The sequence below is a fragment of the Felis catus genome, chromosome B3 (assembly GCF_018350175.1).
Source record: "Felis catus isolate Fca126 chromosome B3, F.catus_Fca126_mat1.0, whole genome shotgun sequence".
NCBI lineage: Eukaryota > Metazoa > Chordata > Mammalia > Carnivora > Felidae > Felis > Felis catus.
Genome location: NC_058373.1, coordinates 110,136,183 through 110,148,863, shown reverse-complemented (window position 1 = coordinate 110,148,863; position 12,681 = coordinate 110,136,183). Strand labels below are relative to the sequence as shown.

The 12,681-nt window shown below is 37.0% G+C and overlaps 1 protein-coding gene across 14 annotated transcripts in view; it reads right to left on the bottom strand.

The window, feature by feature from the left end:
* SYNE2 (spectrin repeat containing nuclear envelope protein 2) overlaps window positions 1–12,681 on the bottom strand; it is a 345,027-nt gene that overhangs the window by 185,132 nt on the left and 147,214 nt on the right. For 13 of the 14 annotated variants that reach the window (XM_045060037.1, XM_045060046.1, XM_045060047.1 and 10 more), the window contains exons 33-35: window positions 3,751–3,909; window positions 2,945–3,106; window positions 622–723 (exon numbers count right to left, since the gene is read on the bottom strand). In XM_045060037.1, the coding sequence (XP_044915972.1) occupies window positions 622–723; window positions 2,945–3,106; window positions 3,751–3,909 (423 nt within the window). Of the gene's footprint in view, window positions 1–52; window positions 77–621; window positions 724–2,944; window positions 3,107–3,750; window positions 3,910–12,681 lie in introns of those variants that run through there. The other variant, XM_045060049.1, reaches the window with a different exon arrangement.

Genomic DNA, 12,681 nt, shown 5'->3' with positions numbered 1-12,681 from the left:
TTGGTCCATCTCCCTGCTTCCTCCATCTAGCCATTAATAAACATAGACTCACACGAGTCATTTTCTCCTTCTTATGGCCAAAGGACACTCAAGAGGAAACCCTCTCCTTCAAACAGAAGCATGACAAGATCTCCAGCTCCACACAAGAGGCCTGGAAATAAGTTAATAAAACAATAAAAAAATATATACTTACTCTAAACAAACATAATGAACTATGCCAAGTATTAAAAATTCAGTTGGACTTAATACAGGAATTGAATAAAGATGAACTAAATAATGATCCTAATTTTACTTTATTATTTTTTAAAAATTTTTTAATGTTTGTTTTTGAGAGAAAGAGAGAGAGAGAGAGACATAGTGCAAGTGGGGGAGGGGCAGAGACAAAGGAGACACAGAATCTGAAGCAGCTCCAGGCTCTGAGCTGTCAGCACACAGCCCAACCCAGGGCTTGAACCCACAAGCCATTAGATCATGACCTGAGCCGAAGTTGGACGCTTAACTGACTGAGCCACCCAGGCACCCCCTAATTTTACTTTAGGTTTAAGATTTCGAATTCTCGTTTATGGACATGAGTTACTTCAGAGTGCTTTAATTGCAACTGTTAAATAAAAATTCTCTTACCTGCAATTCAAGAGGCGTTTCGCTGCTTTGAAGGAGAAACTGTATTTTAGCCACTCTTTTAGAAAATTCTGAAGATTTTTGTTCGTGGACTTGTAACTCTTCCTAAAACATAATATTAGTGGATAATACCTTTTTATCTTATACCTTATTTTCTGGTACTCATGATTATGATTATTAATATATAGAAACCGAGAGAAACTTTGGATTGCCCCAAATCCCTTGTTTTTTGAATGAGTCCTGGGAGTCACAAACCCAAGTGGCTTTATGAGTCAGGAAAATGTTATAATTGAGCAAAGCATTCCAGCTAGAAGACGACAGAGAGGGGCCAGGCTTCTGCTATATCAGAATGCAGTGCCTGCATCACATGTCATACATCTGTACACATAAACTGTGCCCGCATGTGCACGTGCACATGTGCAAGCACTACACACACACACACACACACACACACACACACACACACACACACACTGTTGGCAGAATTTGGCTCACAGGCTGGTAGTTTACAGTCCTTAACTTCAAAGTTTTAAACAACCTGCATTTCAAGGCATTTTTAAGGAACTTGTTCATTTACACCTAGAAAATCATAATTTCTATCACCATATACACAGGAAACTCGTAAATCTCTACACTTTCTGGAAACCTTTTCCAAGTGTATAAAAGTGGATATGTGAATTTAAGAATGAATAAAATAACAAAGATTCGAGGAAAAAAAATGAGACGGGAAGCATTAGACCTGGCATATTGTAAAGGCTTCATGTGCACATACGTACATTTTTCTGTTACATTGGACCACATATAATTGCCAATATTTGAATATTTTCTGATCTACAAAGGTAGAGATTTTATATGCTCCAAATGAATAATATATAAACAAACAATTAGAAAAAATTCTTCCTAGTGTTAAAATAGACAAATTCTTTCCAAATGGCAAAACCTGAGATTACTGTTTTAAAAACTAGCCTTGTTTGAAGACAGATACCATGTTTTCACTCTTAATGTGGATCCTCAGAAACTTAACAGAAGACCATGGGGGAGGGGAAGGAAGAAAAAAAAAAAAGGCTAGAGAAGGAGGGAGCTAAAACATAAGAGACTCCTAAAAACTGACAACAAACTGAGGGTTGATGGGGGGTGGGAGGGAGGGTTGGGTGGGTGATGGGTGTTGAGGAGGGCACCTGTTGGGATGAGCACTGGGTGTTATAGGGAAACCAATTTGACAATAAATTTCATTAAAAAAAAAAAAAAAAAAAAAAGAAGCTCTATAAAGATTCTGATACTCGGCCTGGTATTTTTTTCTAATCTTTCGGAGGGAGAGACTGCTTGATTCAAATTATGAAGGTTGTTCATAATCATGATCTAGATCAGGGGTTAATAGTCTAAGGGCTGGTAGTCTGTTTTTATAAATAAAGTTTTATTGGAACCCAGTTACTTTCAAGCATTTATGTGCCGTCTATGACTGAGTGCTTTTATGCTACAACAGCAGCATTAATCAATTGTGACAACCGTGACCAAATGATCTACAAGCTTAAAATATTTACAATTTGGCCCCTTAAAAAAAAAATCTGCCAACCCCTGAGACAGGGGTTCCCACTTGGGAACAATTATGCATTTGGTGGGGTGTCTTCCAGGAGTTATTAATGTTGCTTATACCATACAATGCTTCTGATAGTCTGGTGAATCCTGTGGACCCTTTGCATAATAATATTTTATTATTTATTTATTTATTTTTGAATGCATAATAATATTTTAAAAACAAAAGATAAATTATGTAGAAATATAAAGGAAAACAATTATACTGACTTACAGTTATCAAAGTATTAAAAATAACTTGTGCTATAGTAATATGTATGTTTCTATATTAATACCTTAAATAATAAGATCTAGCAGTGATCCTACTAACAGCCATAATTTCAAAGTAGTGAAAAGGGTAACAGTTACAACTAGATAATGACCCCCAAATACCTGTGACTATCTTGATAACAAAGTCACATACAATGTTCATCCTGCTATGTGTGTTGACTACATTCATAACTGAAACACATTATATTTTGGTTAGACATTCAGAAAGGTAAAGATGCAATTTTTCCCATATAAGGTCATTTTATCCACTAACCACTCAGGTGTCTGTGAACCCCAGATTAATAATACCTGCTAACATCTTCCTACATATCAAAGGAAACAAGAGAATTGCGGTCCCACTCAAGGGATAATGAAAGAAAGAAAACATTTCTTGGTGATTTCTCTACGCTGCTTCAAGAAAGCAAGCTCAATATTCAATGTCAACTGTGTACAAAAAGAACATACATTTTATCTGTTAAATTACCTTCAGCTTTTCTCTTTCTTCTTCAGTCAGTTGATTTAATTCCACTTTTCGAAGGACCTTTTCAGTCCACTCATCAATGACATTTTTTAAGTTAAAAAGCTTGTCCCATAAAGCCAGAGCTCGACCAAGATTTTCATAGTAGTCTTCGGTTTTTTCATTTATCTGCCATAATTAAAAAACAGAAATAACACATTTAGTGGTAAAAAAAAAAAAAAGTATGAAAACCATTGTTTCAATCACACATTATTTTAAAATAAAAATTTGCCTTTGCTTGTTGAACAATTTGCTTTATTTATCAACAACAAAAAAATGTGCTTTAACACATAACATAGTTCTTTCTTCCACAAAAAAGAAACCAACTTTGCTGCCACTTACAGGCAACTGAAAGCAATCGTCTTCCTAATTTCTAACCTGCAATAAATTAAAGGTGTTTTTAAAAACTCAGATGAAAATATAACACAAATTCTTAATTTGTAATTCATAACAATATAACTATTACTCAACCAAAACTGTATTAAATACATAGTTGAGCATGAATATCCTGCATGAATGGTTAATATATTAACTACTTTATTTTAAATAAGTTGCGTATGTGCTTTTATATCTGCGTGTATAGACCCATTTCTTAGTAGCGTCTAACTCTGCAGGTAAAATTAATAATTCCTAAGTCATAAATTTTATATTATTTGAACATTTTTACAATGAACCCTTTTGAACTTTGTAATTAGATAAAAATACTAAAGATACAACAGAGAAGATCAATTTGTTATCAAAGAGGATTGTTAATGAATTAAATTGTCACTCACATCAAGCCATCTATCCACAATAATATTAGCTTCTTTCTCAAAAGGAGGCTCCTCAAAACTTCTCATTTTATTTAGATGAAATTGTAGGTTTCTACAGACCTGGTTAATCTTGTCTACAACTTCTAAATGTTCATTAAATTCTTCTTTGACAATTTCAATCTGTAAAAAAAAGTTAGGTTAACACATTTTTGATAGATTTACATAGAAAAATTAGTAAGAACCAAAATTCTATTATTGGCTATTCAGCTTAAAAACAATATCATAGGGACACCTGGGTGGCTCAGTTGGTTAAACGTTGGACTCCTGGTTTTGGCTCATGGCAGAATCTCTTGCAGTTTGTGAGTTTGAGCCCTGCATTGGGCTCTGTGCTGACAATGCAGAGGCTACCTAGGATTCTCTCTCCCCCTCTCTCTCTGCCTCTCCTCCCCTCACCTCAAATAAATAAATAAACTTAAAAAAAAAATCCACAACATCATAACAGAGGATAGTCCATATTAATACTTTATATTAATACTTTAATATGTACTTTGTACATTATCTTTTCTAAAGCAGGCTGTTATTTTCCCACTTTCTCAATAAAAAGTTTTTAGAATCCTAACCATCTCATTTACCAGTAATCCTACACCAAAATTTCTTCCCACGCTGCATGATGAAATAATTGTAATAATCTAAAGCCATGTTTCCTGTCCAGGTGAAATAACAGTCTACAAAAAAACAAAACAAAAACAAAACAAAACAAAAACCTTCATTCAATAGTATAAAAAAAGGCAGTTCCTAGATTCCTCTAACAGTAATCATCTGTGGAAGTTGAAGAACAATGCTCATCTGAATAAAACAGAACTCTAATATATCTTTAATACATCATTTCTCGCTTTCTTTCTTTATTTGAGAGAGAGAGAGAAAGAGAGAGAACAAGCCGGGGAGGGTCAGAGAGAAGGAGAGAAAGAATCCCAAGCAGTCTCTGCAACTCTGTATGGCTTATTTCACTTAGCATCACACTTTCCAGTTCCATCCACGTTGCTACGAAGGGCCATATTTCATTCTTTCTCATTGTCACGTAGTATTCCATTGTGTGTATAAACCACAATTTCTTTATCCATTCATCAGTTGATGGACATTTAGGCTCTTTCCATAATTTGGCTATTGTTGAGAGTACTGCTATAAACATTGGGGTACAAGTGCCCCTGTGCATCAGTACTCCTGTATCCCTTGGGTAAATTCCTAGCAGTGCTACTGCTGGTCATAGGGTAGGTCCATTTTTAATTTTTTGAGGAACCTCCACACTGTTTTCCAGAGCGGCTGCACCAATTTGCATTCCCACCAACAGTGCAAGAGGGTTCCCGTTTCTCCACATCCTCTCCAGCATCTATAGTCTCCTGATTTGTTCATTCTGGCCACTCTGACTGGCATGAGGTGATATCTGAGTGTGGTTTTGATTTGTATTTCCCTGATGAGGAGCGACGTTGAGCATCTTTTCATGTGCCTGTTGGCCATCCGGACGTCTTCTTTAGAGAAGTGTCTATTCATGTTTTCTGCCCATTTCTTCACTGGATTATTTGTTTTTCGGGTGTGGAGTTTGGTGAGCTCTTTATAGATTTTGGATACTAGCCCTTTGTCCGATATGTCATTTGCAAATATCTTTTCCCATTCCGTTGGTCGCCTTTTAGTTTTGTTGATTGTTTCCTTTGCTGTGCAGAAGCTTTTTATCTTCATGAGATCCCAATAGTTCATTTTTGCTTTTAATTCCCTTGCCTTTGGGGATGTGTCAAGTAAGAAATTACTGCAGCTGAGGTCAGAGAGGTCTTTTCCTGCTTTCTCCTCTAGGGTTTTGATGGTTTCCTGTCTCACATTCAGGTCCTTTATCCATTTTGAGTTTATTTTTGTGAATGGTGTGAGAAAGTGGTCTAGTTTCCACCTTCTGCATGTTGCTGTCCAGTTCTCCCAGCACCATTTGTTAACCCCCAATATCATTTCTAACATGGAAGGTAAAATACTGTATTATCAAAAGGCCGATGGTCTTAAACTACAAAATAAAATTTGAGTGTTGACGAATGTAATGTTTCACTCAGCTTTCCAGTCTTACCTGAGCATTTTTAACAACGATATAAAATTTGAAAATAGATTTCTCATAGGCAAACACCTAAAAAAGTATACACTGCAGGGGACTTCCATTTCTGGAAATATGGAGTAGACATAATTTTCCCTATTCTTCCCATTAAGTACAACTAAAATCTCTAGATATCATATAAGAAACAAACTTAGTAAGAATGAAAAGTGGAGAGTTCAAGACCAGCTCCTGAACACCAATTTGGTGGTAAGTTCCCTGAATTTTCTTTTTCCCTTAGATAGATAGATAGATAGATAAAATTTATATGGCATGCTGAACAAACTAGAAGACCTAAAACATTTGAAAAAGAAGAAGAAAGTAGGAAGAATCGGTCTACCTGATTTTAAGACTTATCATAGAGGTACAGTAATAAAGATAATGTGGTCTTGGCAAAGAGATAGACACATAGATCAATGGAAAAGAACAGTGAACTGGAAGGAGACCCAAAGAGTTTGCCCAACTGATTTTTGACAAAGTGCAAAATCAATTCAATGGAGGAAAGAGAGCCTTTTCAATATATGGCACTGGAGCAACTAGACATCTATAGACCTAAGTCTCATACCTTATATAGAAACTTACTCTAAATGGATGACGGGCTTAAGTGTAAATCATAACACTATAAAACTTTTAGGAAAAAAAAATATGAGAAAATCTTCAGGATCTTGAGCTACACGAAGACTCTCAGATTTTAACACCAAAAGTACAATGCATGAAAGGAGAAAACGACAAATAGTACTTTACTGAAATGAAAACCTTTTGCTTTGCAAAAGACCCTGTTATGAGGATGAAAAGACAAGCTCCAGTTTAGGAGAAAGTATTTGCAAATCGCCTAACAAAGGGTTAGTATCTAGAACATAAGAAGAATGCTCAAAACGCAACAGTAACAAAACAAAACAAATCTAATTAGAGTAAATAAGCAAAAGATATGAAGAGATAATTCCCCCAAGATGACATACAGATGGCCAACAAGCACGAGAAAAGATTATCAATACCATTAGCAATTAGGAAGATGCAAATTAAAACCATAATGTGATACCACTACATACCTATCAGCATGAGTTAAAAAAAAAAAAATTGAGACAGCATCTAATGCTGGCAGCGATGCAGAGAAACTGGATCATTCCACAATGCTGGTGGGAGTAGTTGGGCAGTTTCTCTAAAAACTAAATACACGATTAACATACAGGCCAGCAACTGCACTCCTACGCAGTTAACCCTGAGAAATAAAAACTTACATTCACATAAAGACCCCTATATGAATGTGTTTATAGCAGCTTTACTTGTAATAGCCCGAAATTATAAACAACCCAGATGCCCTTCAGCGGCGAGTAACGGAACAAACTGTGGTTACATCCATACCATGGAAAACTACACAGCAAGAAAAGGGAACAAACTACCAACACATGCAAGAATCTGAGTGAATCTCCAGAGAATTATGCTGAGTGTGAAATAGCCAATTCCCAAGTTACATACTGTATGTGTATGTACAGGAGGAAAAAGGGTAGGGCTATAAAAGGACAGCATGACGGATCCTCGTGGTGATGGAAGCATTCTTGATCTTGACTGTATCAATGGCAGTGTCCTGACTGCAATATTGTACTACATCATTTTATAAGATTTAACATTGGGGAAACTTACAGTAAAGGGTACTCAGGATTTCTCTGTATAATTTCTTACAACCGCATGAGAATCTACAATTATCTCAAAATAAAAATTTAATTAAAATAATAAAAACTGAGGAGTATTACTCAGCGACCAAAAAGAATGAAATCTTGCCATTTGCAACTACGTGGACGGAACTAGAGGGTATTAGGCTAAGGGAAATTAGAGAAAGACAAATATCATATGACTTCACTCATATGAGGACTTTAAGATAGAAAACAGACGAACATAAGGGAAGGGAAGCAAAAAGAATGTAAAAACAGGGAGGGGGGGGCGCCTGGGTGGCGCAGTCGGTTAAGCGTCCGACTTCAGCCAGGTCACGATCTCGCGGTCCGGGAGTTCGAGCCCCGCGTCGGGCTCTGGGCTGATGGCTCGGAGCCTGGAGCCTGTTTCCGATTCTGTGTCTCCCTCTCTCTCTGCCCCTCCCCCGTTCATGCTCTGTCTCTCTCTGTCCCAAAAATAAATAAATGTTGAAAAAAAAAATTTATAAAAAAAAAAAAAAAACAACAGGGAGGGGGACAAAACATAAGAGAGTCTTAAATATGGAGAACAAACATAGGGTTACTGGAGAGGTTGTGGGAGGGGGGGAAGGGCTAAATGAGCAAGGGGCATTAAGGTATCTACTCCTGAAATCATTGTTGCACTATATGCTAACTAACTTGGATGTAAATTATAAAAAATAAATAAATTGTAGAAAGAAAAAGAAAGATAAAATAATAATAATAATAATAATAATAATAATAATAATAATTGAATAAAAATTTTAAAATAGAAAAAAATTACTGGAGGGGTTTCTGTCTCCTGACTGGATGCTGACTGATACATCTTCAAAGCTGATTGCAAACTCCAGTGTTTTTCCTCCTGGCACAAGCCTCTGCAACGGGCATAATACATTTTTGTTCAATTAAATGGAAAAAGAATTTGTTCAATTGTATGGCGTAATTTTCAATACATTCAAAGAACTCTGTTGTTACAATTGACATATGCCGCCACTGGGTGAAGAAAAAAGAGCGAGCAGGAGAGGGTATCTTTAGCACTGACAGGAACTGTGGGTTTTGTTCCACAATACATTGAAAGGGTAGAATAAAGGAAAGTAGGCTCACGCTGTCTTTTCCCAAACTTGAATGGTCCCCTGACATTCCAGCCTTTAGTCTTACTCTTGCACTTCTGTCTTTCATTAAAGAGAGTGGAAATCTGGCCCCATATCCTAGATAAACATCCAGGTTTCTATGGTTTGAAAGACAAAAGTTCTCAGTGATATCATATTTCAGCCACTGGTGCAAAGCATCACACTACAAATACATACTACAGAAATGGATTGTTTCTGAAGACGGTATGTAATTCATCACAAAATATAATTTTACATCACAAAGTAACGTATTATTCCAGCAAATATGTAAACTGCTCATATGCCAGATACCATACTAAAAGATTCTCAATATAATAATAAATGCTTAGGCTCTTATACATTTCATAAAGGGAATTCGTGATTTTATTAATTTTTAAAATGCCTTTGTGACCAAACCTCTACAGATGAGAAAGGGGGAAGAGACAACGCAAAGTTAATTTTTATTTCTGCCATATATGTATTTCAAACATTTACAGAGAAGGCAATATTATGATGATTGAAACATGACTTTGTAGTCACACAGATCTGGGATTAAATCATGATTATGCCATTTATCAGCCATATAATCTTGGGAAAGTCACTTAACCTCTATCCTCACTTTTTGCCTTGGTTACAGAGGAAGATGCTAATCTGTCCAAATTCCAAGACATAAATTAGACGTTACTGGTAAGCAGGATCAGCGTGCCTGAGAAATACAATATGTGGATGTGGTTCTTTTTTCTGCTTCTTATCACTTAACAGGTAAGATCCTTGAGACCAGCATTATGAACCTATCTTGACATAAGATGAAGAACCCAGGTCCCTGTATCCATATCTGAGCTACTCTGTGATAAGATTCTAAGACTTGGATTTCGATCTGGAGGAGAAAAAGGCCTTGTAAGCATTTAGGCTGGCCTGATGCTTGAACCACATCTTCCCAGAGAACCTGCTGGGGTAGTGGGCACTCATGCAACTTATAATAAAGCAATACTATTTGTTCTTATTTTTTGAGTATATATCTCCTTTGACAATCCCACAAGAAATCGGGAAAACTGACAGGGCAGGGTGAGGAATTCCTTTGTTCTTCATTCTTAACACTGTGTTAATAACATTACAAACCCTACAGTTACTTCTAAAATTCTCTAAACCTTGGTTTTCTCATCAATATAACAGGGTTAATACTTAACCCTTGCAGGATTATTTGGGAATGAAACCATACAATAATGTGTGAAGAACTTGGCACACGATGGCCAAGCCATCAATGGCCGAAGCTTTTACTATCATCACCGTTATCATTTTTAGTAGTGGTAGCAGTGTTACTTAAAACCTCGAAGCCACATGATACTCTTATTTGCAAATAAAACCAATTTTGCTGGCCTCAGGATTTTCCAGCTTCTGAGGCAAGTCAGTCATTGGAGTGGAGGGGGGTATGGTTTGGCCAGTGAAGAAAGAAGGAAATTAGTACATTTTAAAGTGCTGCAAGGAATGTCTTTGGTATTAAGAATCTTCCATATTTAAAATTAATCCTAGAAGTAAAATATTTGGTCAAATGGGAGGCGTATTTTCAAGGATCTTGAATAATACTGTCAAAATGTTTTCCAAAAGAGTAGTGTCAGTATGCTCTCTGACCAGCAACATAAAGAGTAGACATCTCACTGACTATCAGAAAGCCAACAGAGGTATTTTGGAGTAGCTTTGGTTTCCTTTGACTACTCATGAGGTTCAACTATGTCTCTTTTTTTTCACAATTGCCAATTTGTTTCCTGTGTACAAATATCCACTTGGATCTCAGTGGTTTACTCACTAATTTCTATGAGTTCTCTGTATGTTACCGTAAACCTTACTCTCTCATATTTATGAAAACTCTTTTCCACCCTACAGCATTATTTAAAATAAAAAATTAAACTTTATTATACTAGCTTCCATTTATGAGGACATGTTTAAATGAACTATATTATTACTATATATTTTGCATATGTGAAATCATATTATGCACAGGAATAATTTATTAAAAGTCCTCATTCTTTGATCTATCCATGGTTAAAATTGCTGTTGATCTGTCCTTATCCATACCAGCCTATTTTCATAATAAACTTTGTTGTGACAGGCAAAACAAAGTTAGAAGTTAAAAAATCAAATAAAATTGCTGTTGAAATAAGAAACTATAAATTTTTATGTTAGTTAAGAAACCATAGAGGCTGTTGTTCTAAACCCCATAGTGATGGTATTTGGAGGTGGGTCCTTTGGCAGGGCATGAGGTCATGAGGGTGAAGCCCTCATAAATAGAACTAGTGCCCTTATAAAAGAGACCCTAGAGAGTTCTCTTGCCCCTTCCTCCATCTAAGGACACAGCAGGAAGACAGCCATCTACGAACCAGGAAGCAGGCCCCCACCAGACCCCAAATCTGCAGGGACCTTGCTTTTGTACTTCTCAACTTCCAGAACTGTGAGAAATAGATTTCTGTTGTTTATTTTTTTATTAAAAAAATTTTTTTAATGTTTATTTATTTTTGAGAAAGACAGAGAGACAGACTGCAAGCTGGGGAGGGGCAGAGAGATGGAGACACAGAATCTGAAGCAGGCTCCAGGCTCTGAGCTGTCAGCACAGAGCTTGACGCGGGGCTCAAACTCATGAACCATGAGATCATGACCTGAGCTGAAGTCAGACGCTTGACCAACTGAGCTACCCAGGCACCCCAAATTATTGTTGTTTAGAAGCCATCCAACGTATGGTATTTTATTTTTCATTACAGCCTGAAGAGAGTAGGACAGAAATTGGTACAGAGCAGTGGGGTACTGCTGTAATAAATACCAAAAAATGTAGAAGAGGCTTTAGAACTGGGTTATGGGTAGAGGCTGGAAGACTTTTGAGAAGTCTGCTAGAAAAAGCCAGTATTGCCCTGAAATGATGGTTAAGGGCAATTCTGGTGAGGGCTCAGAAAGGAAAGAGGAGAGCTGAGAGAAAGTCTCAATCTTCTTACAGAATAACTAAGTAATGATGAACAGAATGTATACTAAAGGAATGTAGACACTAAAGGAATGTAGATACTAAAGGCCATTTCGATGAGGTTGCAGACAGAAATGAGGAACATGATGTTGGATCTGGAGAAAAGGTGATACTTGTTATCAAGTGGCAAAGAACTGGACTGAAATGTGTTTGTGTTCTTGTGTTTTTGTGGAAGGTAGAATGAGCTAGCAATGAAATTGAATATTTAGCTGAAGTTATGTCTTTAGCAAAGTGCTGAAGATGTGACCTGGCTCCTCCTTGACTGCTTACAGCAAAAGGTGAGAAAACATAAATGATTCAAAGATGGAATTGCTAAGTAAAAGGGAAGCAGAACTGAAAAGTCTGGAAAATTCTCAGTCTATCCATATTCATACCATATTGCCAAAAAATGAGAACACTAACACAATGGCCAAAAGACCCTTTCATAAGGAGATTGGTATAGACCAGCCATCTCAACAGAAGGCACGCATTAGTCTTCAAGACAGAAGAATGCCCCAAAAGTGACTCAGAGACCATCAGGCTGCCCCTCCCATCATAGGCCCAGAGCAAACTGGCCCAGGGAACAACATGGCTGCCTCCACCCAACATTCAAAGGATGGGGTCAACCTGGCAGATCCACAAGGGTGGCACCCCAGCCCAACAGAGCTGCTGGGTGATGTAGTAAGTTTTATTCATCAGATAAATAACTTATCCAGAAAGTACAGTTCACAGTTATAGGTGGCAGGAGGAATGCTCATATACCCAAGAAGAGAGAGTGTTCACAGCCATACACAGGGTGGGTCATTAGGACTAACACTCATTTAGGTGCTGATGAAGTCCTAGGCACTTTACAGTTGCTACTTCACCTGATCAGGAAAGGAAAGACTTTCTACTGGTAATGGGATTCCACTTAACGAGACAAAGGCAGGGATTCCAGAACTGAGGAGGATTAGCACAAATCAAGAATAGTTGCAAGTCAAGAGAGACTAGATATCTGTTCAGTATACAAGGTAGGGACTCAGGATCTGTGAATAAGGCAGATTTTGATCCTGACACAACAGTACACGT